This window comes from Acomys russatus, chromosome 22, assembly GCF_903995435.1.
Source record: "Acomys russatus chromosome 22, mAcoRus1.1, whole genome shotgun sequence".
Classification (NCBI taxonomy): Eukaryota; Metazoa; Chordata; class Mammalia; order Rodentia; family Muridae; genus Acomys; species Acomys russatus.
In genome coordinates this window covers 6,944,353-6,972,008 of record NC_067158.1, presented here as the reverse complement: position 1 = coordinate 6,972,008, position 27,656 = coordinate 6,944,353, and the positions used below count along the sequence as shown (strand labels likewise).

The window sequence follows — 27,656 nt, the reverse complement described above, 5'->3', positions numbered from 1 at the left end:
AGTATTTAGTCTTACTCTGGGTAGTTTATAACAATGCTTTGGTGATACTATGGAATGTATTCTGGAGAAAGCAAAGACCCAAAATATTCTTTACTACAGAAGACACACACAGTGAAAGTCTTTTTATATTTTCTTGGGACCCTTCATCAGGGCCACACTGGTCTTGTTCACAGTGTCAACCACAGAGTGTACCCTCTGCTAACAATCCCCAAGGGCATTTTTGTTAAATCAATAAAATGTGTTCTTTCTGCTTTAGGCCACATTCAATGTATCTTAAAGGTCCTTTAAATTTATAACAGAACCCTAGTTATATAATTTTGGGTATTTTTTTTTTCCTTCAAATCCCTATTTTTAAATTCAGAAATAAGTCTCTCTGTGTGTATCTTTAATAGTTTTGTTTTGATTTTTTTTTTTTTTTTTGGAGACAGGTTTCTCTGTGTAGCCCTTGGCTGTCCCGGACTGACTGGGCTGGCCTTGAATTCACAGAGCTCTACCTGCCTCTGCCTCCTGAGTACTGGGATTATAGGCGTGCCCTGCCGTGACCAACTTCTTTAATACTTTTCAAAATATGTTTGTTTGTGTGTCTCTGCTTTTTTGCTTACATTCACCAACAGCAGAAAATAACTTGTGGAAATCAGTTCTCTTACCATGTATGTCTTGAGCCTATAATTCAGGTCATTAAGGTTGGTGACAAGTGCTTTTGCCAGTAATTTTACCACCTGTGTCACCAACCTTAAAAAAAAAAAAAAGGTTGTGAAGAAAGCTCATTCAATTAATTAATTCCTTCCTTCCTTCCTTCCTTCCTTCCTTCCTTCCTTCCGTGTGTGTTGTGTTCATTGTCAGAGAACAATTTGCAAGAGTTGGTTCTGTGTTTCCACTGTGTAGGTCCGGTGCCTGAAGCTCAAGTCAAGCTTGGTGTCAAGTACCTTTTACCTACTGCACTATCTCTCCAGTTCTGCATTCAGTTTGATTATGAAATTTCAGTGACATTCTACCCACAGATTGAGAAGAATTCTCTGGGATTGCCTTAGTTTCATCATCAAGGCTATGAAAAGGCCATGTTTACTATAGATTCTCAGTTATAAAATTTACTTGTCTTCTAAATAAAGATCATACAGTCATCATATTTATATTTTCCGTGTTAAGAAATTAACCAAGAAATAATTGAAAAAATATTAAGCTGGAACTCAGTCTTGTGTAGCAAGCATTTTTATCTGCTGAGACATTTTTGCTGGCTCTTGTTTAGATTTTTGAGACTGGATCTCCTGTGGACCAGGCTGCTTTCACACTGGCTGTGTAACTGAGGCTGGCCTTGAGCTCCCTATCCTTCTGCATAACCCACCCTACCCCACACCTGTGAGGATATTCCTAGATAACCCGACTGGACCTTAGACTGAAGCTCCTTTTCTTTCAGGTTCCTAGCAGCAGGGATTATACAGGCATACACCAGAGCATGCAAAGCTTTGCCATACCTTTTATAGAATGTACTTACACAAACACAGATGATGGTTTGTTTTATCTATTGAAGACTCAAAACCCCACACATACAGATGACCGCTCCACACTTTCTTAGTAAAGTGATTGTGCCCATAGATCTTAGTTGGTACTATACATAGAATATTTCTCTGGTATTCCATGCACCTTATTAACCTAAGGAATCCTTATGGTTGCAGTAGTAGTGGTATAATAATAATTAGACTTATACTCTATGGAACATACCAGGCAGTAAGATTTGTCTTTTGCTGTAAATTTCCTTCTGCAGTGGTACCTTAATTGGGCAGTGGATGAAAACCTGCTTTTTTAAATGTGCTTTTGGAAACATCCTTTCTGCAAAGACTAGGATAGAGACTTGAAAATAATGAAACAAGTGGCTAAACTTTTGTTTCAAAAGTTGATTGAAGAATGTCTTGAGTACATTTACCATGAGAAGCATAGTATTGAAATTTTAGACTTTTCAAAATTGACGGTAGGAAAATTTGGCGAAATGGTTGTTTAAACTGAGGTTAAAATTTACATTTTTAAAAAAAAAAATCTATCTTTTTTTTAAGATAGTTGTTCTTATTTATGTAGAGTTTAAAGTGTGAAGAACTTCATCTTCATGCAGAAAATCTGTCAAGGCGTGTCTGGGAGCTGCTGATGCTGCTTCCTACTTGCCCAAACATGTTGACGGCATTCCAGAACACCTCAGATGAGCAGGTGAGCGAGCGCCTTTGTGTGCGCATGCATGTGATGGCCAGAGGCCACCACAGTCTTGTCACCGAGCTGATTAGGCTGAGTGGACGATGGAGCCCTATCATGTTAGCAGCACAGATATGTGACAGCTGTGCCCACCTCTTCAAAGGCTGCTTCGCCCCAGACCCAAGCCTTCATGCTTGTATGGCAAACATGTTACCTGATACAGCCGTCTCACCAGCCCCTCTTTTGGTAACTTAATAGGAAAAAAGTCCATTAAATATCCATCTGTTTTTAAAGTTATGCAGCATATTAAGTCACAGATTGATGATTATTACTTTAAATGACGTGTGTGGGTGTATGCACAAGAGTTAGGTGCCTGTGGAGACAGAAGAAGTGTCAGATCTCCTGTAGCTGGAGTTACAAGTGATTTTTTAGCCACTCTGCATTAGTCCTGGAAACAAGGAATTTCTCCAGATCTACTGTAAGACTCATATGTAATGAATGCAAAAATAAGTGGCTTATTGTTACATGCCATTAACTGTCTGATTTGGTACACCTTCATGAGTTCATACATTGGACAGCTCAAATTAATTGACTAGAAAAGGATTGGGCTTAAGAGATAATGGCTCAGCAGTTAAGAGCAGTGGCTGCTCTTCCAAAAGACCATGCTTCAATTCCCAGCATGCACATGGCAGCTCACAACTGTTGGTAACTCCTGTTCCAGGGGATCTGACAACCTCACACAGACACAGACAGACATGCAGGCAGAACACCAATGCACATAAAAAGTTATAAAATTTGAAAAGAGGATTGGCTCTAGAATGTGATTAATGATCACTTTAGTAATAGTATTTCAAAGCTGCATATTATTCAGACAACATTAGTTCATATATTGAGAGAAGCGGCAATGCTCTTTTTCCTATGCTTTTTTATTTTAACAATCAATATTTAATGAATACTTTGTGCTTTAAACATGCTGTCAGTATCATTTCTGCTCTTTGTCTTATATTTTAATGTGTTAGAGTATATGCATTGTTTGTGTTTTATTTTGATGTTCATTTTGTGAGTTATCTTGATAACTCCCACTTCTTTTGTAATTTAAGAGCAATGACGGATTTAATTGGAAGGAACTTCTCAAAATAAAGAGTGCTCATAAATTGTTATATGCTCTTGAGATCATTGAAGCATTAGGAAAACCTAATAGAAGAATAAGAAGAGAGTCAACGGTAATTACAGTTTTATTATTATCATTAAAGGCTTACTTTAGCAGAATTCCAAATTGTGTTATTTCATTCTAGAGTAACTTTTTTTCTCCTAATAAACCTCCTTTATTTATGTCTTTGCCTTCCCCACAGGGAAGTTATAGTGATCTTTATCCAGATTCTGATGACTCAAGTGAAGATCAAGTGGAAAATAGTAAAAATTCTTGGAGTTGCAAGGTTTGATGATAATTGTCTTGTAAAAGATTGAGAAGTAGTTTTTGGTTCTATAAATTATTATTGTATAAGGTTGTTTTAAATTTTTGTTTTTTTGATTGCTTGCCTGCATATATGTACGTGCAACAATTTTCATGTGGTACTTGTGAGGGCTAATTGAGAGCTCCCCAGATCCCCTTGAACTGGAGTTACAGATGATTGTAATCCTTTCCATAGGAGCCTGGGTCCTTTCCTTGGTTTTGAACTCCTCCATGAGATTAGGTTCACTCACTGGCAGCAACCCCTAGCTGTTCTTGTCTTTGTCATAAGTGCACACCACCATGTTTGTAGGTGGATTCTGGGCACTGGATTTAGTCCTGTGCCCACAACATAAGTCTTTTAATAAGCAGGCTATTTTTTTGTCTTTAGCACTGTCTAATTTACTTTTAAAGTGTACTTGAAAAATATATTTTATCCTAAATCATAGTAATATAAAGTGAGATTATTTAATGCTTTATTTCTCTTGATTTTTGCTGCAATGTTCATTCCCTGTCATTACTGTCTCCTGTTCCTCCAGCACACAGTGAACTACTGTATTAGAGCACCCTCGTGTCTGAGGTGAAATCGCTACAGTTTGAAGTCATGTTTATATACTTTTAAAAAGACTTTAAAACATTTCTAAAAGTATTTTATATAGTAACTATTTCTAGCCAGGTAGGGGTGGCACATACCTTTAATCCCAGCATTTGGGAGGTAAAGGCAGATGATCTCTGGTTTAGAGGCTAGCCTGCTCTACAGCGCGAGTTCCAGGAAAGCCAGGGCTACACAGAAAAGCCTTCTTTCAACATTCCCCAAAATTATTTTTTATTATTTATTGACAGTGATTTTTATAAAACAAGATTTGTATAGATGTTTGCTTACTAAATCAACAAAACATCGTTATTCTGTGTAGCTTATTTTTCTTTATTTTTATTCTCACAATTGCTTACAGTTTGTTGCTGCTGGTGGACTCCAACAGTTACTAGAAATTTTTAATTCTGCTATTCTAGAGCCAAAGGAGCAGGAATCATGGACTGTGGTAAGTAAAGTCATTTTTTCCAACTAATTATTTTAGTTATTATTTTGTTTCAGTCACTTCTGTTTCATTGTCATAGTAACTTATTACATAAATTATTGAGTAGAAAGTAAGATATTTGATAAATTGATGTGGATTAATATTATGTTACTGAGTAAAGTAAAGGGGGAAAGTTACTTTTGGTCTGGGCAGATGGCTTAGTTGCTAAAAGTACTTGCCGTGCAAGCCTGATGGAACTGTTCAGTCCCTGGGGTCTGTGTAAGGAGTGGAAGAAAGAACTCATCTCCACAAAGCTGCCTTTCGACCTCCACACATTTGCCCAGATCTGTCCCTACAAGACTCCCACTCCCCCTTTAATATTGTTAATATAGTTTAAAAGAAACTATGTGGGTTTTTGCTTTGTTTTGTTTTTCAAGACAGTTAGTTGCCTTCGGTGTTCTAGAATTCACTCTATAGACCAGGCTGGTCTTGAACACAGGAGATCTGTCTGCCTTTGCTTCCAGGTGCTGGGACTGAAGGCTTGTGCCACTACTGTCCTGCTAGTGTGCTTTTAATACAGTTGACATAAATGAGTGCTAAGTTTCATTACTCAGAAATATAGCAAGTTCATAAGTAATTATTTCTCTCTGAAGTTAATAAAAATCATTTATTAGTATTTAAACAGTTTGTTTGTTTATTTAGGTTTCTTATAGGTTGTGCTGCTTGTCTTTTAAGTCAGAGTCTCTCTACGTCACCCAGACTAAACTCACTCTATTCTGTACCCAAGGCTGGTCTCGAACATTCTGTCTTCCTGTCTTGGCTCCTGAGTGCTGGGTGAGATTATACCTGTGCTACCATGCCAGCAGCTTTCTGCTTTTTAAAAATGATTCAAGCTGGGAATAGTAGTGCATACCTCTAATCCCAGCACTAGAGAAGCACATCTTTTAGTTCAAAACAAGCTTGCTCTACAGGACAGCCAGGACTTCACAGAGAAACCCCGCTCCTAAATAAATAAATAAATAAATAAATAAATAAATAAATAAATAAATAAATAAATAAATAAAAAACCAAGAAAAATAAATAAAGGTGATTCATTCATATGTGCCTATTTGTTTGTTGTAGGGCTGGGGATTTTCCGTGCTCAAAACATCTTTTTACCACTGACTGCTTTCTTAGCAAGTGGTTTCAGTGTTTTAAAAACTGGTTGAGCTGCCATGGGATCTCTTGAGGATAATAAACCTTTCCATACTTATAATGTTCCTTTAATTCTTTTTGTAATAATTCATATAAATATTGACCCTTAAAAAAAGCCCCTGAAAGTTTAAAAAAAATATTGTTACTATTATTTTAAAGTGACACTGCTTTAATATTAGGGAAAGAAAGTTACTAGTGCAATAGCTACAGCTTTATAATGACTTAGGTAATGATGCTGTCTAATATTTTTTAATTAGATATAAAGTAGACTGTTTTTACTAGTGAGTCTAATGACGTGCTACCTTCTTTGTACTTGTGTTTACAGTCACCTTGACCCAAGAGTTGAGCATCAGTGATCTGGTACTGTGCTCTGCTTGTGCCGCTGGTCCTTCCCATCCACCTTTTTGTAGACTCTGGTGACTAGGAACAAATTCAGGTTACCCGCCCCCCACTTTGCTCTTTAAACTTTGCATTCCAAATAAAAAAATAGTAAACGGAAAAATAAATAAAATTTAATTTTTTCATTGTTTATGATCTCTTGAGTATCTTTTTTCTATGGTTTTGGCCGTGTCTGTGTGCTTTCATTTGTGATTGTATTTGTATATATTTTTATACCTTTTCAGATACTTTTTCAGTTAGGCAGGAAGAAGGCATTTGTGGTGCTTCCAGTCACCGCTGCTATCAGTATGCTGTGTGACTGTGGCTTGGCTTGGTGTATAAATGCTGAGTTCAGTAGAGGTTACGTTCACTATTTTAGGAATCAGCCAAGTAAGTGTTGTCTATCCTAGTTTGCACATGAAGGTTATTTACCGTCTTTTAGGTTTTAACCAGCCTAGGGCCAGTAAAGTTGTATGCCCTCATGGTTTTGATTTCTGTTTTCCTGATAACCAGTGTGATTAAAGATCTCTCTATGTGCTTATTGGTCATCTTGTATCTCCTTGGCATACATGTCAATTTAAGCCATTGTACATTTTTACTATTGAGTTTTAAATGTCCATTGATTTGTTTGGATGGTGATTTCTTGCCAAGCATAACATTTAAAGTACTTTTCTGCCAGTAAATATGTTACTTTTTTAGCTCTTGTTTGTCCAATGTATTCTAATTTTGATCAGGTCTTGTGTCTCTTTGGCACTTGTGTTTTTGTGGTGAAGATTGACAGTTGTTTTCTTCTAAGGTTTCTGGTTTTTACTTGTACTTAAGGCTTTCATTGGTTTTTAGTGAAGTTTCATTCATGCAAGTAATAATGAAGTCATTTTAAAGAATATGGTAGTTATTCAAGTGCCTGTACTTGCATAATGCTCAAGCACACTAATATACAGAATACTTTTCATGACCTGAAGTTCTGCCTGTTTTTAAACAGTTTCTCTCCCTCTTCCAACAAAGCAGCTCAAGGACACTTAGACTGTAGATTAACGTTTCAGTTCATATAAATTCATGTAATTGGAGCAGTACTTATGTAACCTGATACAGTTGTCTTTATTTCAGTGTTGTGGTGTTGAATATGCATTCAGTGAGTTTTGTTGTTGATGGTGTGCTTATTTTATTTGACATACCACAGTTTTCCTTATCCACCTGTTGATGAACCTATGAATCTACAGTTTTAGCTATGGACATTTGTACATAAGTTTTTCAAGGTACACATATTTTTGAATAAATTCCAGGAAATGAAATCACTAAGTAATATTGGAAGTGAAAATTTAAATTTACCAGGAAATTTACTGTTTTTCAGTGAAAATCTACTATAGAACACAACGGAATCTCGTACTCTACATTTTTACCAGTAGTTGCTTCTGATCAAGAGTTTAAAATTTGAGCGTTCCAAAATCCGATTATAGGCTATTTGCTTGTTGAGTGTTTGCTTATTGTGTATGAAGCCTGGGGATTCATCTCTAGAACTGCAAAGACCTTCAAAGGCTTTTTGTTTTTCATTTTTTTCCCAGCTGTTCATATAGTGAATGTTTCTGCTTTCTATATTGGTGAACTTTTTTTTTTGTTTTTTCTGAGACATGGTCTTGTTTTGTAATTGAGGCTGACCTTCCAGTTTCATTCTGTTGACTCAGCCTCCAATGGCTGGAGAGCCTCCATTCCTGTCTTGACAGTATCTTTTTTTGAGACAGGAAGGTGTTGTAAATTCCGAACTGGCTTTCAACTCCCTGTATAATGGAGGATGATTGTAAATTTTGGTTTTTACCTCACTAGTGGTGAGATTGTGGGTGTGCGCCACCATACCTTCTTTATGCTGTATTGGGAATTTAACTCTGGTCTTTGTTGTATGCTAAGCAAGCACTCTGCTTACTGAGCTACACACTGAATTCTAAACAATTTCTCCCCATTTATTTATTCCTTATTTACTTAGTTTGTGTATATTACACATGGAAGTCAGAGGACAAATTAATTGCATGTTGATTCTCTCTCCATCTGCTCTGTGGGTCATTAGGCTTAGTGGCAAGCACCTTTTATGCACTGGACCTCTCCACCAACCCAACAGTATCTTTTAAGAGGTGTTTTTAATTGCACTGAAAATTGTATTTGGTTTAAGAAATGTTTATTCTGGGGTCACAATGTTTTTTCTTGTGTGTGTGGTGGAGATGTGTATGTTACATGCGTGTGTGTTTGCTGATAGGCTTTAATGCATCTGTATGTGGAGTCCAAAGGAGATTGTTGCTGTCCATCTTAGTGTTTGGGTCAGGATTACTCTCTGAATCTTGAGCTCACCGTTTAATCTAGTTACCTGGACAGTGAGCCCATGTGCATACTGTCCTTGTCACCTCCACTCCTCCTGGCTTTGCTAGTAACATGCCATCTCACTGACTCTTATGTAGGTGTCAGTGCATCCAGACTTTTTCTTGTTTGCACTTCACTCACTTGGGCTTCTTCCCAGCCCTCTATCCTGTTTTGTAGTTCTCTTTGATATGTGTAGTATTTGTAATATTGCATTTTGACTTATCTTCTGTATGTGAAAGATGAAGTTAAATTGGTTCATTAACTTCTTGTATAGCTATTGAATTTTACTAAACAACATTTGCAGAAACTGTTTTTCTTCTTATTAGCGTTACGTTGATGAGAATCTTTAGTTTAGTAATATGGTATTGCTATTCCTGAGGGAGCGACACCTTTTTTCTGGTAGATAGTAAGTGTAGCACTTAGCACTGGAACCAGGAGAAAAGGAGGCCAAGGATTGTTGTAGTGAAATTTCTGAAAATCTTCTCTTAGTGATATTCCAATTTACTTGCTTGAAGAAAGCTTGAGTTATTAGAGCTTAACATTCATTATAAATTTTATTTTTTGTGCTAATTATTTTACTAAGTAAATATCTTTAAATATATAATTTAAGATTTTTAGTTGAAATATCCTTTTGAGTAGTTGTAATCCCTATGGTGTGAACATTTTAAGCGTGGTCTACATAGCAAATTCAGGCCAGTCAGATCTACGTAGTCCGAATCTTTTTAAAAAATGTTCACTGGTGTAGAGTAACCATCTTATAAGATTAACTGCATGGGCAGTGGCCTGTCTTTTAGTTTTGGGTTTTTTGTTTTTGTATTATTGTTTTTGTGGCTTTTAAATGACCCTTTTCCTTGGCCTAGAACTCACTTTTGTAGATTAAGCTGTCTTTGAACTGAAGAGATCCCTTTGCCTCTGCCTTCCAGGTGGAGGGTTTAAGGGCATGCATGACGATGCCTGCTCCCTGTTAGTATTTATTGCGATTTTGAAAAATACACTTTTTTTTGCAGCATATTTTTCCCCAAATCCTGTGGGCATCTGTTAAGTACATTTTATAATAATTGCATAGGAAACAAATCTGTCATTTCTAATTTATTGTATATATCATCTTACAATTCATATTTTAAAAATAGTAGTCATAGTTTTATAACGCAAAACTTCCTGTAGTGACCACTTTATTTCCTGTTAAGTCCATGGTAAGAGTCTAGAACCTTCAATGAAAACTGGTTGCAGAGCAGAATGAAAACGATATTTTAATTTATGAATTGCATGTAGGAATTAGCTGCCTTTGATGAGAAGATTGTTGGAGGATTTTTAGTTCCTTTTTTTACTCTTTATTCTCTTTTGAGGGCATGGGGGATTTGTGACAGGATTTCTTTATGTAGCCCTGGCTGGCCTAGAACTAGCTCTGTAGAGCAAGCTGGCCCTGAACTCAGATCTGCTTGTCTGTCTCTGAGTGATGCAATTAAGGGCGTGTGTCACCACCACCTGGCATCACTTTATTCCTACAGAATTGAAATTAAAAGTGTGCCATTGGGTTTGATCAGCTGAAAGTTGTTTATTTATGAACTAATGAATTTAGGTACCAATTACTATTTGCCGTTATTATGCTATATACAAATGAATAGCTTTCTCCCTATTGGACAATATATAATTTACCCCTCAATTAAGCTTAGGCATTGAGTTACACATTTTACATAGAGAGGCAATGATACTGTGGCTACCAGAGGAGTGAGTGAAGGAGCCTCTTGGTGGTTGAAATAAGTTCCTATGAAAATTATGTTTAATGTATTCAATAATTACCATTTTAAATGGAAAACTTTGTTTACTGTCCATATTTATGGGAAGAAGTTTCCTGAGAGTTCAAGTTTGTAATGGGGCATTTTCTTAGTTTCACAATTTTAACAAATCATGTAGCACATTGATGAAAATCTAGCTATTTCTTTTTGTCTTTTAATTTCAAAGTTGTATAGTGGACATGCCTATTACATAAGTGAAAGTAGAAACCTGACATTGTTTTCTCATTTACAGTGGCAGCTAGATTGTCTTGCTTGCTTGCTGAAATTAATCTGCCAGTTTGCAGTAGACCCATCTGATTTGGATTTAGCTTATCATGATGTCTTTGCCTGGTCTGGCATAGCTGAAAGCCATAGGAAAAGAGCCTGGCCTGGAAAGTCGAGAAAAGCTGCTGGTGATCATGCCAAGAGTCTTCATATACCACGATTGACAGAGGTAACAATTGAAAATTATGTTAAATGGCTCTAATGAATTCTGCTTAAATTTTGAGAAAGCATATTGTTTGATTTTTGTGAAGTGAAGAAATATATTCAAATAAATACAGTTTTAGATCACTACCTACCAACTATAGCGTTGTCACAATTTAAAGCTGTAGTGATGTATTGGTAATAAGTTGCAGTTCATTTAGCAGGAATGTATGATATGCCATTTTAATGTTAGCTAACCTTACATTTACATGTATTATTAGGACTTTATAATGTATATTCGGAGAGAGTCAGAGTCTACTCAAAAAAGTAAGAAAATGAGAGTAGATATTTTAACACAGGAAATACAGTAAAAGATGAAGTTGCCAGGTTCAGTGGCGCATGCTTGTAATCCCAGGCAGAGGCAAGGTGGATGTCTAGGAATTTGAGGCCAGCCTGGTCTACAAAGTGAGTCCAGGACAGCCAAGGCTACACAGAGAAACACTGTCTAAAAAAAAAAAATAAGTCTAAAAGGGAATCCTAAGTTAAGTCAGCTGCATGAAGATATTCGTTAGATTTATGAAGGAGTCAGAAGCTTGATTCTCAGAGGATACCAGATAAAAGTTAATAAAAGGAGTCCTTTAGAAAACTGAAGAGTGGGGCTGGAGAGATACCTCGTGTCTAAGAGCGCTTACTCCTTTTCCAGAAGACTTTGTGCGGTCCCACCACAAAGCTCATAACCCTGGCTGCAGAGAGATCCAATTCTCTACTCTGACCTCTCTCTGTACTTGCTCACATGCGCATGCACGCACACAGCATACACAAAATAAAATTAAGGAAAAAAGTGAAGCCTATCTTTTCTGGGCAACACCTCTGGAGCAATACTCACAAGAAACACAGGAAGGACACTATCTAGTGTAACAGGTTATAATAGGAATCCAGCTTTCAGCAGAAGAATCTTGCTTATAATGTCCTAGTCTTTTAGAGAAAGTATAGAAAATGTAGAAAAACAGTATAAAAAATAATCACATCTAGCCTGGAGAGATGGCTCAAAGGTTAAGAGCGTTGTCTGCTCTTCCAAAGGTCCTGAGTTCAATTCCCAGCAACCACATGGTGGCTCACAACCATCTAGAATGAGATCTGGTGCCCTCTTCTGGCCTTCAGGTGTACCCTGTATACATGATAATCTAATAAATATTTTTAAAAAAATTATCACATCCTTCAGCCTAGATAGACCCCAGGCTGGGTATGGTAACACCCATCTAAGATCCAGCTTGCCAGAGGCAGAGGCAGGCAGGGTCTGAGAATTCAGCCCAGCCAGAGTTAATAGAGAGATCCTGTCTTCTGGCCAGGGGTACAGGGTATCATTTGACTATTTATACTTTGTTCAGATAATCAAATGTATACCCTTGAGGTTCTCTGTTCACGATGGGGTAAGAGACCAAGATGAGTTTTGACTGAAATCTCTTCCTCATTTTGTTACCCCTTGACAGGCACACCTCATCTCACACCTGCCCAACAACACAAGAGTAATGAATTGGTACAGGTAGAGGAATTTGGTGGTAAACATAAGATTTGGAAACCATTGGTATAACTGGGAACCTAACATATACTTCACGTTAGTAAACATAGTTACATTAGAAAAATTGATTATTGTAAATTTTTTGTTGTTGGTGGTTTTTTGTTGTTTTTGGTTTTTTGAAACAAGGTTTCTCTGCGTAGCCCTGGCTGTCGTGGACTGGCTTTGTAGACCAGACTGTCCTCAAACTCAAAGCAATCGCCTGCCTCTGTCTCCCAAGTACTGGGTTTAAAGGTGTGCGCCACCACACCTGCCATTATTGTAAATTATTTATGTCTCTTAAATAGGAAATGTCCGGTAATTTTTAAATGCATTCCAAAGTGTTAAATAGTGGGAGAAACTACTATTATGTTTTTACTAGGAGATAGAGCCTTCTACATTGTAATATAAATATAATCAAGTTGTGATTCTTTCTATTAACTCCTGAAAATTTTTCCTTTAAAAATTTGTTTACTTTTATATGTATTAAGTGTTTTGCCAGCTTGTATGTGCACCTCATATATGCCTGGTAACCAGGGAGGCCAGAAAAGGCATTACATACAGTTGTAAGCCTCCATGTTGGTTCTGCAAATCAAACCTGGGTCCTCTTCAAAAACAGCAAGTGCTCTTAATGCTGAGCAATCTCTTTAGCCTCTCACTAAATAATTGTTATGTTTATTGATATTTATTAGTGGTTTACTTTTTGATATTTGAATGCTATAGAAATTTACAAGTATTGATATGCAATACACTTAGGGAGTTTTTTGGGAGATTTACTTTTAAAATATAGTAACTACATAGCTATTGAAAATAATTTAGAGTATTCAAATGAACCTGGCATATTGTCAAACAGGCTTGCCATTTATATCTGTACATGCTTCTTTCTTCAGAGATTTTCCATTAGGGGTTATGCAGTTAGGCATTCATTTACCAAACAAGTGCAGCTCAGTATGCATATCAAAGCACATGAGAAATAAAACTTGCTGTTGCATGAATTTAGGGGAGGTGGGGGAGTGAGCGTACATTTGTATTTTGCTCTATTCAAAGATTTTTTTTTTCTCTCTTGATGTCTTTGTTTTTTAAAGGTATTTCTTGTGCTTGTCCAAGGAACCAGTTTGATTCAGCGACTTATGTCTGTTGCTTATACATATGATAATCTGGCCCCTAGGTATGCATTTTTACGTGTTCTATTTGTATGTATATGCAGTTATTAAACTACATGTTGAACTGGGTGTGGGTAGCACTCACCTTTATTGTGGAGGCAGAGGCAATCAGATCCCTGTGAGTTGTCAGGTGAGTCTAGTCTATATAGTGAGTTTATTGTGTGGGAAAAAAAGGAAAAAATAAAAATAAAAGTTCCTCATTTGGTGGCTGGGGAGATGGCTAAGTGGATAAATGTTTACTTTTGCAACCATGAGAACCTGAGCTCCACTACCAAGCACCCTTACAAATGTCAGGTGCTCAGGCACACCTAGAGGTGAGGTAAGGTGGGGGTGCAAGTCCCCAGAGCTCAGCCAGCAAGACCCACTTTTGTAAAGAGAGACCCTTTTTTTAAAATAGGTGGAGAATAGTAGAAGACACTTGACATCAGCCCCTTACCATGCTTGCATGTACATTATATACATTAAAACTGTAAATAACCACTTCATTTTGAAAAGCGATTAACACAAAAATTACTAGGATTTTATAATGTATTGCCCTACTTTTCACATAGACTTACGTATCTTGTCAATATTTTACACATTTAATGTATTCATGAGTATTTCTGTGTTTATAAATACTGTGGAATTTTATAAATTTGTGTTCTAGACATTATGGATCTCTAGAAACAGTTTGTCTCTTAAAATAAAGGTTATTAATAACAAGTCTGTTTTAAAAAATGATGTGTATCTATATGTGAGTGTTGGTATCAGCAGAGATTTGAAGAGGGTTTTAGTTTGCTGGAGCTGGAATTACAGGTGGTTGTAAGCTGTACTGAATTTGGGTCCTCTAGAAGAGCCATGGAGCCATCTGTCTAGCCCTGAGTGAAAACAGAGTAATTAAGAGTGGTTAAGAGTGTATACTGTTGTTGTGGAAGGCTGGGATTTGGTTCCAACATCCGTGCCTGGAAGCCCACAACTGCCTGTAAAACTAGGTTCAGGGGATTTGTAACCTCTTCTGCCCTCCATTAGTTTGTGCTCGCTCTGGCGCTCCCTCCCTCCCTCTTTCCCTCTTTCCCTCTTTCCCTCTCTCTATATGCCTCCTTCCCCTATCCCTCCTTCCCTCCTTCCCTCCTTTCCTCCTTCCCTCCCTCCCTCCCTCCCTCCATTCCTCCCTCCCTCCCTCCCTCCTTCTGTAGTCCTCCTCTCCTCTCTCTCTAGATAAACCTCTAAACAATTTTTATATATTCAATTAATGGCCCATGCTAGATTGTCTCAGTACTGTGATTTTTTTTTTTTTTTTTTTTTTTTTTAAAATAAGATGGTGCTAGACAGCAGACAGGGTAGGTTCAAGCTAGAGCAAAGTGTGGGTGTCTGACTTTATTGTTTCCACTGTACTGCTTTGAGACAGGGTGTCTTACTGAAATAAAAGTTCTCCTTTTTGGTCAGGCTGCTTTAACTTCATATTGTGGAGCACTCCTTCCCCGGCCCCCAGTCTCTGCCCTCCAGTGGTGGGATTGTAGACAAATACAGCCTTACCTTGCATTTTACTTGGGTGCTTGGGAGTCAAACTTAGATATTCATGAGCAGAGAAGTGGCTGTTACCCAGTGAGCCATCTTCCCAGTCCGTTAATATTTGTGATAATTTGTTTTTGGGTTAGCATTCATGTGATGCCATTAGTTGTCATAATTCTTCCTTTTTTCATAAATAGATACTTTCCCAATGTTTGCTTCACAATATTGACATTTTAGTAGTACAGATTATTCCGGTTTTTTCCTTTGAGACATGATCATTGAGGTCTGCCTGTCAGTTCTCCTGCCTTGGCCTCTAGAGTGCTGGGATTCCAGACATTAGCCCATTATGCCCATTTTGGGCAAGAAAAATGAAAAAATTTTGTCAGTTTGGGTCTTACATTTTTAGTAGTAATACCCAAAAGTGACATGTGTTTTTCCTAGTAAATTCTTATAATGGCATTTGCTACTGATGATACTAATCTTAAGAGTTAATATGGTGGCTGGGTGCAGTGGCTCATTGGAAGGCAGATCACTGTGAGTTCGAGGCCATCCTGGTCAACAAAGTGAGTCCAGGACAGCCAAGGCAATACAGAGAAACCCTGGAGGGGGGGGGTAGGGGGGAAAGGGGGAAAGAGAGAGAGGGAGAAAGAGAGAGGAAGAGAGGAGTTAATTTGGCTTATTCCTATTCTCTCTCTTAAAACCTTCCTTTTTATTAAGCTGTGTAGACATTCTGAAACTACAAGTTTATTGCTTCCCATAAAACCTCAGTTGGCTTGAGATTTTATCAATTTTTTTCCTTGGATAAATATTAGCATAATCTCTACCAAATGTTAATTTTTTTCCTAATTACTGGTATTTCTTCAGTATCTATTGTTGGACAACCCATTATGTAAGGATGCATTTTTATGTTACTCTTCTATTTAGTATTAATTTGAATTCATAGATTTGAAATATTTATGTATAATTTTTTTATTGTCATTATTTTCATTCTCAAATTACATAAACTGCCTTACAGAAATCACTTGAGACTTGTTCATATTGCCTTTTATTGGTGCCCTATCATTTGAGTATATGGGCTCCTTCTTTAAAAAAGATTCTTACGGTATATTGTGTGTCTGTCTTATTTCTTCCCTCTCTTAGTCCTGATGTCAGGCTTTCCCCACTCCACCTCATCCGCGATTTTGCAAGTTTTACATACATGTAAGCGTGTGTGCGTGTGTGTCTGTGTGTCTGAGTGAGTGACTGACTCGAGAGCTGGGGAGATGGTTCAGTCATTTTTGAAAGATGTTCTAGTTCTATTTGTCAGAAATCTTGAAATTTTAGATGTTTGGTGTTTTCATTGTTTATGGTTTTTCTATGGGTGGAACTAGAAATATGCTTGCAAAACCGAAAAAGCTAGAGAGGTGACTCATTAGTTAAAAGTACTTGCTGTTTTATCATTAGGACCAGTGTTCTGATCTCAGTACCCACTTACTCGGGCATCCCACACACTTCTGTTGCATAAGCACTGAGTCAGAGAGATGGGAAGGTCTCTGCAGTTTCTTGGCTTCTAGCTTATTCTCAAATATTTGAACCCTGTGTTCTTGGATAGATCCCACCTTAAAGTAATATGTGCAAAGTGGTGAATACCTCACACATCCTTTTCGCCTCTATATCTGAATGAGCATGCATCATACCTGTACGTTTTGACTGTCTTTGTCTCTCTCTCAACCACCTACACACACACACACACACACACACACAATTTTACACAAATAAATGCATAAATAAATTCTCTGTATAGTTTTAATAAGCAACAACAGCCTGTTTATTTGGTCTACTTTAGAAACTTTGATACGTAAATCATTTTAATACAGAATTTCAAATAGAGAAATAGTTTGGGCTTGGTAGTTGGGGTACATGTCTTTAATCCCAGCACTTTTGAGGCAAAGGCACATGGATCTCTGTGAGTTTCAGGACAACCTAGGCTACACAGAAACCCTGTCTCCAAAAACTCCACCAAAAAAAAAAAAAAAAAAAAAAGGTAAGAAAAGGAAATGGGTTGGTTAATATACAGATACCTAGTTGTATGTCTCATATACTCATATAAATTATATTATAATGTAAATTTAATTTTAAGGATTTCAGAGCATGTCCTATTGGACTGAACGTCTCTTGTATACAAATAAAGTTAGTGTAATCATTCTTTCAAAGCATAAAAGAGGTCGGGTGTAGTGACACACCCCTTTAATCCCAGCACTCTGGAGGCAGAGGCAGGAGGGTCTCTCTGAGTTCAAGGCCAGCCTGGTCTACAGAGCAAGTCCTAGGACGCCTAAGGTTACGCAGAGAAACCCTACCTTGAAAAACGGGGGGGGGGGGGGGGGGGGGAGATTACATAAAAGAAAGCTGGGCATAGTGGCCCATGCCTGTAATCCCAGCACTTGGAAGGCAGAGGAAGCCGAGATAACAGAGAACTTGAAAAACTAAAGAAACATAAGAGTTCCCTGCAATCTTTGCAGTACTCCTTCACCTTTCTTTCGTTTCCAGCCCCTGTTGTTTGTTCTTGACGTCTGTCAATGAGCCGTACCTCAGATCATCATTTATTTTTGTTTGGTTGGCTTTTTGGTTTTTGGGAGGAAGGTTTCTCTTTGTAGCTCTGGCTGTCCTGGAACTCAATCTGTAGACCAGGCTGGCCTCAAACTTTGCCTCTCTCTCCCTCCGAAGTGCTAGGATCAAAGGTGTGCACCACCACTGCTTAGCCCAGTCACTGTGTTTTTATTGACATGTAATTGTTTTGCTATTGAATAGATCTTAAAACTTAGTACTCCTTTCCCAAGTGTCTTACTCTTTGACAACGCCCCCTCTCCTGTCCTGTCCTGTCCTCTACTGAAAACCATCTTGCTGCTTTCCCAAGAATTTCACTTACTAGTGAGCTTTAAAAATAAGTGGTAACCATAGTTTAAGTGTGCATTTAAAAAAAATCTATTTGAAGCAATAAACTTTAAAGAATATATAATAATTACTTTTACATCGTTGCCAAATTTAATTAGTAGTGATGACCTATTTTTGATTTACAGAGTTTTGAAAGCTCAGTCTGATCACAGATCTAGGCATGAAGGTAAGAGCTCAACAAAGTCCATTTTTAATGTAATTTTTATAAGTAAAGTGTATAATAGTCACGGTGAAACACTTTGCGTTTCATCATGGGGACTGTGTCTTTATAATACAAACTTACACAATGCCTTTATTTCCTTTCAGTTTCGCATTATTCAATGTGGCTCCTGGTGAGCTGGGCTCACTGCTGCTCGTTAGTGAAGTCTAGCCTTGCTGATAGTGATCATTTACAAGATTGGCTAAAGAAATTGACCCTACTTATTCCTGAGGTAAGATACAAATGGAAGCTTGGTGCTTTGCTTTTTACAGCTTTTTGTATTATTAGCATTGTTAATTAAATGAGATCTATTTATGGTGTAGGATCAGTCATTCTGTTATTCATTATATTATTTACCTCTTTATATATAGAATTTTATAATTTAAAAAGTGTAAATATACACTGTGTCATTTATATTTGAAACTTTTAAATTGTGTTCTGTTGTAGTCATAGCTGGGTGGCCACAGCTGGCCAGGTTACTGGGAATCTGTGAAGTGTTCTGACTTAAACACTTTATAAGTTGCTTCTCGTTGTAAAAGTGGTTTGTCTTATAATATATATATATATTATATATATAATACATATAATATATTATATATTATAATATATATTAAACTAAGCATATGCTGCCACACACTGTTGAATACTTTATGATTCTATATTGTGTTCTTGCATACACCATATACACATATATACACTGTATAATCAAAATATCAAAATATTTTGTTAAAATGCATTGCTAGGGCTGCTGATGTTGTTCAGTAATACAGCCTTATATGTGTTAAGCTCTATGTTCAGTCCTTAGCCAAACATAAAACACCTTGTTAAAGAGGGTACCTGTCTCTGTGCTCATGCAAACCTGTATTGCCAGCACTTGGAAGGTAGAGGCAAGAACATGCTCACATATGCAAGTGTGCACGGATGGGGACACACACACACGTCTTTTTTGTGGTTATATTTCCCCCTCCCTTACTTCCTCAGTGCTGGAGCTGAAACCCAAGGCCTCACACATGCTGGACCACTACCCTAAGGCAGCACTACATTCCCAGGGATGGCTATATACATTTTTTTAAGACCAGGTCTCATGTAGCCCAGTTTGATGTCAAAGCTTAAATTTTGGGCCTCTAACACGTTGAGGAGCTGAGTATAACATTCCAGTGCTGGGATTACAGTGTGTTTCACTGTTACAATGCTAGGAATTGAAACTGGGACCAAACCCTTCCCACGGAGCTGTGTATCGAGCCTGCGAATAGTGTTCTAACGCTCTGACTGCCACTGTTCTTTGTTTAGACTGCAGTTCGCCATGAGTCTTGCAACGGTCTCTATAAGCTATCTCTGTCAGGCCTAGATGGAGGAGACTCAATCCATCGCTCTTTTCTTCTTTTGGCTGCTTCAACGTTGTTGAAATTCCTTCCTGATGCTCAAGCCCTCAAACCTCAAAGGGTGAGATTTTACTTTGCTACGCATTTCTTGATTCTGTGGTGCTCCCTTGTAGTTATCTCATGAAATTTTGATTCTCCCCTCCATGTTTGGATGCTGGGATGCCGGGATGCCTGTTTAATCATATCATTTAGTGTTGTGCTGTCTGTCGTGAAAATGTGTTTTGGAGATACTGTGTGTTTCTGCTACAAAGTTGAAAAATTACGATGTAGCTCCTTTCCTCACTCAGTAACAGTTTTAATTTTTAAAAAATTTCTCATGAAATTTTCAATTTCTTTTCTTCACCTACTGTGACACTAACTTTGTAAAAAAGCTTTTAACATATAATACTCTTAGAGGCTTATTAGTGAAGTAGTTTTTAAATAATTTATATAAATATATACTATAGCATTTGAATATTTCCCAACTATACCTTTTCCAAAAAATTGGGATTTTTTTTTTTTCCTTGTTTTTGTTTGGTTGATTTCTGAGACCGGCTTCACTCTGTACGACATACTGATACTGAGCTACAGGATGTCTTCTAGACTGCAGCACAGCCCTGCGAGTAAAGCCGTGTGCCGCCACGCCCGTCTGGACATTGTCTTTCTAACACTTGCCTGTTCTTGTGGGTGCCTTGGTATTCTGGTCTTCCTTTATCTCCTGATTTTAGGATTTTATAGAGTTCACCAGGAATTCACTCATCTCTTCTTAGTGTTTGAATACTGTTTAATTGTGTAGACATTTAATTTCGTAAAGTCTGTACTTGCTTAAGTGCATTATGACTTTAAAGTGATCTTACAGCATAAGGCTTGTTTCAATAGGTGGACGGCTATGAAGAGGAGCCAGCGCTAAAGCCTGGGTGCAGGGAGTATTTTTGGTTGTTGTGCAAATTAGTGGACAACATACACATAAAGGATGCCAGTCAGGTATGTTCAGAGAAGTGCCTGCTAATTTTTTTAATAGGTCCAAGTTAAGCACACAGATGTACATGGTTTGACTTGTAAATGTGTTAATCCATAAGCAGCAGGTGCCGCCCTACCTTGTCTGTTACACTAGTGCCCTTTTCTTCTGCTTTAGTTTTTTCTTATTTTTATTTTCACTTCAACTGTTAAAGTAGGTATTTATTTATAAGCACCTTAAGTACTCCTCACAAATCTTAGGTTTGTAAAACCTTCATTAGAAGTGAAATATGTAAACACTTACATTGTGCATGCTAGCATAAACGCAGTGCCGATACAGACCAGGAGAGGGCGTCTTAACCCTGGAGCAGTGCTTCTCCACCTGTGGGGCTTGAGTCCCTTTGGGTCATACCAAATACCTTTCATATTAGATAGTTACATTCTGAATCATAATAGTAACAAAATAATTTCATTATACTATAAGGAACTGTATTGAAGGGTTGTAGAGTTAGGAAGGCTGGAGATTCAGGCTGTCCTCCTTATTGTGGGCCCTGTGGGTCAGGTGCACTTAACTCAGAGCCTTTTCTCCAGCCCAGAAACTTGTATTTTTAAGGCATATATGTATCATTTTTTAGTAGGTGGATTTCAATTCCTGAATGTGTAAAATAAATTTCAACATTTGTAAAATATGTAACAATTTAAAAAAATAAATAAAGTTTCAATTGAATTTATTTTAAGCTAAAAAACAAAAACAAAAAAACCTTAAAACTTAAAATAACATTTTCTTTTGAACAAATAAGCTCTGGTATTAAAGGTGTTCCCCACTACCTCCAGCTACAAATAAATATTTAAAACAAATAAATAAACTTGCCACATAGACTTTCTATTTTCCTCCATATATAAGTTTAGTTAAGCTAGAAATGTATTTTTGTTAATTCTAAAGAAGTGAGAATAACATAAAGAGAATCTATTTCAATATTTGGGAACGTTTTTTTTCAACTTCTGTGCACATACAAATTAAAATCTAGTAGTGTATCCTCCTGAGAACCAGCCTCGGGTGGTTGTGCTCTGTGCTGGCTAGTTTTACAAGCAACTTGGTAAAGCCTTTTAATTTGGGATGTAATTACAAAGTTAATATTCATCAAGTTACTTAATTACTACTTTTTAGTAGTAGATAAACTACAGAAACAATTTTTAAAAATCTGCCATTACCTACTTATAACAAGATTTAATTCTAGTCAAAGTAATTTCCCTTTTAGAGCTCTAGGTTTTTTTAAACATCGTGTTCTACTGAGTTGAATTTATGAAGTCTGGATTTACTTTGTTTCTTCAGTTATAAAATTCAAAGTGGCAGAAATTGGCTGTAATTTTTAGTTTATTATTAAAGTTTAGGTCAAATGTAATAATAGTAGAAATGGAGGTTAGAAATGGAACAGTGTACTGTCCATTACCAGCCTACGTGTAAATTATATTCTGATAAATGTGGTCAAAACAAAAAAACCCCTCTAATATCCATTGTTTACTGTTGTACCATAATTTACTACTGTGGCTATCATAGTTTTTTTTGTGTGTGTTCTGAGTTCTGAGTTGCCACCACTGTCCAGCTTATCATAATGGTCTTTTAGTGATGCATTTAAATCTATAGCTTTTGGAAGTTTTGTTTGTTTATGATACCATGTAGCAGAAGAGATACATTGAGTTTATAGCTTAATTTGTATAAGGCATATATACCAAAATAATTGGTGTTTTCTAACCTTTGAAATAACATAAAAATACTATATTTTAATTTTGTATTTTCTTTTTGCTTTAAGACAACACTCCTTGATTTAGATGCTTTGGCAAGACATTTGGCTGATTGTATTCGCAGGTAAAATCTGATGCTGAATTAATAATTACATTATTGAACAGAGATAAAGAATATGTTTATTTTATCTTTGCTTCTTTTTTTGTTTGTTTGTGTTTCCTTTTTTTAATAGTAGGGAGATCCTTGATCACCTTGATGGTAATATCGAAGATGATGGACTTTCTGGGCTTTTAAGGCTTGCAACTAGTGTTATTAAACACAAACCACCCTTCAAATTCTCAAGAGAAGGACAGGTATGTTTTAAAACCTGTGTATGAAATACAATTGAAGCTTCTTTTTTACATTGTATGTTTGTTCTTTTTTTGTTTTAAAATATTTCCAAACAAAGTTTGCTGGAATTTGATGATGGAGTCTGTATAAATTAACCTTGAACATAGAAAGCATATTTAGAATGTAAAAACATTTAATTCATGCTCCTTAGGGGAATGTCTGCTTTAATGCTTCCCATATGAAAATGTTTAAAAAAAGAAAAGAAAATGTTCTTACATGTTGTGGACCTCGGCCCTCACATAGAAGAGTCAATTAGTGATGATCATTTGGTCTGTACTGGTTTTGCCCCTGCTTTCATATTTGAAAGCATTCCTTGAAATGTGTATTGAGTATTTGCAACTCCTAATTACTACTATGTCATTGGCACTTTGCTCATCTCCCACAGTGAAGAAATTAGTTCTGACTTTGAGAGCTGTTATCTTGAGGTTACTTATTTTGTTATGAACAATAAGCAAAATAATACCACGACTTATGTGTGTATCTATGTAGCTAAAATTTGTTTGTTATAAGACTCTATATAACAAAGCCCACTACCCGTATTGTATTTTCTTACCAGTATTTATTTGATTCTTTTTTATGTGTGAGTAGTAGGCTTAGAGGGACTTGAGCCATGTGCCACTTTTAGGTACTTTGTTTTTTTGTTTTTCCCTAGAAACCACCATACTGCTTTTTGTGTTCGCTCTCTTAATACACATTGACATCAATACTTATTTTGCTGTAGCTGGGTGAGGTGGTGCACTCAGGGAGGCAGAAGCAAGGCAGATAAGTGTGAGTTTGGGGCCAGCTTGTTCTACAAACAGAGTCCAGGACAGCAAAAACTACACAGAACAAAGGTTTTATGCTGTATTCTATTTTCTCAAAGCCCTCTTAACGTTTTTCCACCATTCCCTTTGATGGGAATTATAGATGTATAAATGTGTACTTGAAATGTTATATAAAATTTTACCCAATAATATAAACACACTAAGTTGATTTTTTTTTAAAATTTATAACATTGTGCAGAAAAGTACAAAAGAAAACAAATTAGCTATTACAGGAAGGTTCTGTTTATGCTGTCTCCCTCCCCCCTCCCCGAGGGTATTTTGTTTGATTTTGAGACAAGGTTTTATGAAGCCTAAGCTGGTCTTGAGTGTGATTGATTTGGAACCAAGGCTGGCCTTGAGTTCTAGTCCTCTTGCCTTGGGAATATAGGTAGTCGTCTACATTTTATGTATGTGTTCCTGTGAATACATACGGGCACATTTATGGTAAGGCATATGTGTGGTGGTGAGCAGCGCCTTTAATCCCCACACTCAGGAGTAGAGACAGGTGGAACTTTAGGACTTCAAGGTCATCCTGATCTACCTAGAGAGACAGACCTGTTTCAATAAACAAACAACAAAATAAATTCTCTCAGGTTTGAGTAAGTTCTTTGTTTGAGAAGTTTACTGAAATTGCTTTACTTTTACTATCAAGTGAGTGTGTTAATGTATCTCTGTTGTTTAGTTACCTACTTTCTTGGTAGGTTCAGAAAAAAAGAAAACAAAAATGTTCATTTAATTATTTACTGGCTCAGCATTTCTGGCAAGTAATTTCATCACAGGCTTTAAAGTATATGGTGGGAGGAGGTGCGCTGGAGAGAGGGCTCAGAGGTTAAGAACAGTGGCTGTTCTCCAAAAGGTTCTGAGTTCAATTCCCAGCGACCACATGGCAGCTCACAACCATCTATAAAGAGGTCTAGTGCCCCCTTCTGGCCTGCAGGTGTTACATACATACAGAACACTGTATATGTAATAAATAAATAAGTCTTTTTTTGAGTATACTTTTTCAAAATCAGTATAGCAAGAGAGCTCATTTTCTTTTTACATTTAAGCTGACTGGCAAACAGTTTATTGTTAAGGTTTTTATTACTCAATTCAACTTGCTTATGAAATGTTTGTTTGCCAGTGCAGGTAAACATGCTGCTTTGTTTCTTCATGACTGTAATCTTACTTCTGAATCCTAAAATAGATAAAATCATATCATCTGTGGATCATTTATATGAAATTAAACTCAAATCACTTTACATATTTTTTAGCCAATCTCTTTTTTTCTTTGCAAATTTGGAAAGTATGATTTATATTGTTTGGAAGTAGTAAGACATAAGAAGAAACTTTTTTTTAAGTGTTTTGTGTTTTGATTCCTATGTGCTGAGTTCCCAATACCACCCCAGGTGTAGTGATTCATTAGGACTCACAGGACTCAACGGACTCATGTCTAGTTTCTGTTATAGTGGCATTGAACATAGTTAATTCTCTCGTGCTTAATGTGACAAAGTATAATGTCCTATATTTCCTGTTACTGAAATTCAAGATTTCTAAAAGGAGAACATGCTTCATGTGAACTACATGCAGTTAGGTACAGTGAGCCATTTCTCTCACTTAAGGGAAGAAAGTCTGATATTCATGTAGGAAAATATTTACTAGTCATGTTTCAGACTGCAGCCCAATGTCAGTCTTACTAGCGAGTGATGGTATTTGAATCTTAATCTAGTCCACCATCCTATGAGGTATGGCGAAGAACAAAGGAAAAATAATTAGAAAGCAGTAAGTGAACATGCCAGTTAATAGTTGATTCCAGTGAGGATGGGCCTTCACCCATGTCTGTAGGATCCAATCCCAGGCAGAGGCAGAGGGATCTCTTGAGTTCAAGGCCAGCCTGGTTTGCAGAGTGAGTTCCAGTACAGCCATGGTTGCACAAAGAAACCCTGTCTTGGAAAAACCAAGCATGGGGAAGGGAGGAAGGGAGAGACATTGAGAGAGGAGAGGGGGTTGTATGGAGAGAGGGAGAGGGAACAGGACATGAAATTGGGAAGACACATGTGCAAGATGAGTAAACGTTAGGTGGGTAGAGTAGAGAGGGACATAAGGGGTAGACATAGTCATAATACAGTTACGCAGTAATGGAGTTCTCAGTCAGTGAATTAAAAAAGTTTTTTAGAAGGAAAAGTGGAAAAGATGATCTGGGTAAGCTCATCTTTGAGAAGTCTACACTCATGCTCTGGCTTGTGCCTCACATCCTTCCAAGCAACTCTTTTTCTAATTGTGCTTAAGTCTGTATTAAAATGTGTGTAATAAAATCTTCATCTCTGCTTTATACTCAAAAAGGTATTACACAGATTGAATTAGGGAGTAAAGTCTGTTGTGAATGAGGATCTGAAAATTTGGGTCTGCCTTACGGTAAATGTTAAGCAGGTAGTGGGAAAATGGCTTCCACCCTAACTGATGTCTGCCACTAGTGAAGTTTCTTCTTGTTCTTGTTCTTCTTGTTCTTCTTGTTCTTCTTCTTGTTGGTCTTCTCCTCCTCCTTCTTCCTCCTCCTCCTTTTCTTTTTCTTCTTCCTTCTTCCTCTTGCTCCTCCTCCTTTCTTATTTTTCCTTCTTCTTCTAAGTCAGAGTTTCTCTGTGTAGCCTTTTCTCTCCTGGAACTCACTCTGTAGACCAGGTTGGCTCTGAACTCACAGAGATCTGGCTGCCTCTGCCTCTGCCTCCCGTGTGCTGGGATTAAAGGCGTGCGCCACCATCACTGCCTGGCTACTAGTGAAGTTCTTAATGTTTGTGCTTTGTACTGTGGACTTTGAAGCATGACTGGCACTCACTGGCATGCGGTGCTGCTGTTCTTACTGTTAACCAGATGGACTTAGCAAACAAGGAATAACAGGGCCTGGATAGAATATCTTGGTAATTTACAAAAGACAATAATAATGCTGTGCATGAAGAATCTATAAGGGTAGGTAGGAAATTTGAAGAGGGGAAAAGTAAAAGCTAGGTCCTTTCTATACCATTTTCTTTTAAAAAAAAAAAAATCACATGGTTTATGATACTGCTGTAAACCTTTGGCTAATTATCTTAGTAAATTGTAAGTTAGTCCATTGTCCAGTTTATTTTGTGTGTTAACTATATTTGGAATATAATTGATATCCAAGTTTATATCCTGCTTTCTTCTTACCTCCTAGGAATTTTTAAGAGATATCTTCAATCTTCTGTTTTTGTTGCCCAGTCTAAAGGACCGACGGCAGCCCAAGTGCAAGTCACACTCCTCACGAGCTGCCGCTTATGACTTACTAGTAGAGATGGTGAAAGGGTCTGTTGAGAACTACAGGCTAATGCACAACTGGGTTATGGCACAGCACATGCAGTGTAAGCACTCTTTCCTTGAACCTTATTAATTGAACTCAGTGAAAAGTTAAAGGAGGGGGCTGGAGAGATGGCTCGCTTTTCCTAAGGTCCAGAGTTTAATTCCCAGCAACCACATGGTGGCTCACAACCATCTATAGTGAGATTTGGTGCCCTCCTTTGGTGTATATGCTGGCAAAACACTGTATACTTAATAAATAAATCTTTAAACAAACAAAAAAAAAAAGGTTAAAGGAAGAATCCACTTTAATATACTTTTTTACATACATTGTTAGTAGAATATTCAGCATTTGTCTTTAATAGAAAAATGTAGAAAACCTTTAGATATTTTAAAAATTGAGGTTTCTTTCCATAAAGTTAGCCAATACCAAGTAAAATAAAGCCATGACTTATCTGAATTTTTAGGATTAATATGTTTTAAAATGTTTTTAATATAATATTTTAAATTATAATCTATACATATTAATTAGGCAATCAATGGAGGTAGTAGCTGCCAATCAAAGCAAGATATGTTTAAGTTTGTTTGGGGGCATCTTCTCTTCCCTCTTTTCTCAGCAGCCCATGCACCTTATAAATGGGACTACTGGCCTCATGAAGATGTGCGCGCAGAATGCCGATTTGTTGGCCTGACTAATCTTGGAGCTACTTGCTATCTGGCTTCCACTATTCAACAGCTTTATATGATACCTGAGGCAAGGCAGGCTGTCTTCACTGCTAAGGTAGAGTTTTCAAAGTGTAAACCAAATTTTAAATATTTATTTAGTTAGTGTGTTTGATATATAAATATCAAATGTAATAAAATATTGCTTATTGCCAAGAACATATGAAAAACGTAGTTTTTGTTATGTCCTGACTAGCTATTTAGTGGATTATAGTTTTGTTTACATTTATTTGGAGGTTCCTTATATGGTATAATTTTAATTTTCAAAGGACACCATCATTTGTTCAG

At 37.0% G+C, this 27,656-nt stretch overlaps 1 protein-coding gene across 1 annotated transcript in view; it reads left to right on the top strand.

Moving 5' to 3' along the window:
- Positions 1-27,656, top strand: part of Usp34 (ubiquitin specific peptidase 34) — a 172,477-nt gene that overhangs the window by 86,826 nt on the left and 57,995 nt on the right. Inside the window, exons 30-43 of the mRNA XM_051164973.1 lie at positions 2,071-2,196; positions 3,279-3,401; positions 3,531-3,614; positions 4,582-4,668; positions 10,591-10,791; positions 13,404-13,486; positions 18,029-18,069; positions 18,210-18,334; positions 19,393-19,545; positions 20,343-20,447; positions 22,232-22,287; positions 22,397-22,517; positions 26,527-26,710; positions 27,266-27,426. Coding sequence (XP_051020930.1) covers positions 2,071-2,196; positions 3,279-3,401; positions 3,531-3,614; positions 4,582-4,668; positions 10,591-10,791; positions 13,404-13,486; positions 18,029-18,069; positions 18,210-18,334; positions 19,393-19,545; positions 20,343-20,447; positions 22,232-22,287; positions 22,397-22,517; positions 26,527-26,710; positions 27,266-27,426 — 1,650 coding nt within the window. The remainder of the gene's footprint in view (positions 1-2,070; positions 2,197-3,278; positions 3,402-3,530; positions 3,615-4,581; positions 4,669-10,590; positions 10,792-13,403; positions 13,487-18,028; positions 18,070-18,209; positions 18,335-19,392; positions 19,546-20,342; positions 20,448-22,231; positions 22,288-22,396; positions 22,518-26,526; positions 26,711-27,265; positions 27,427-27,656) is intronic.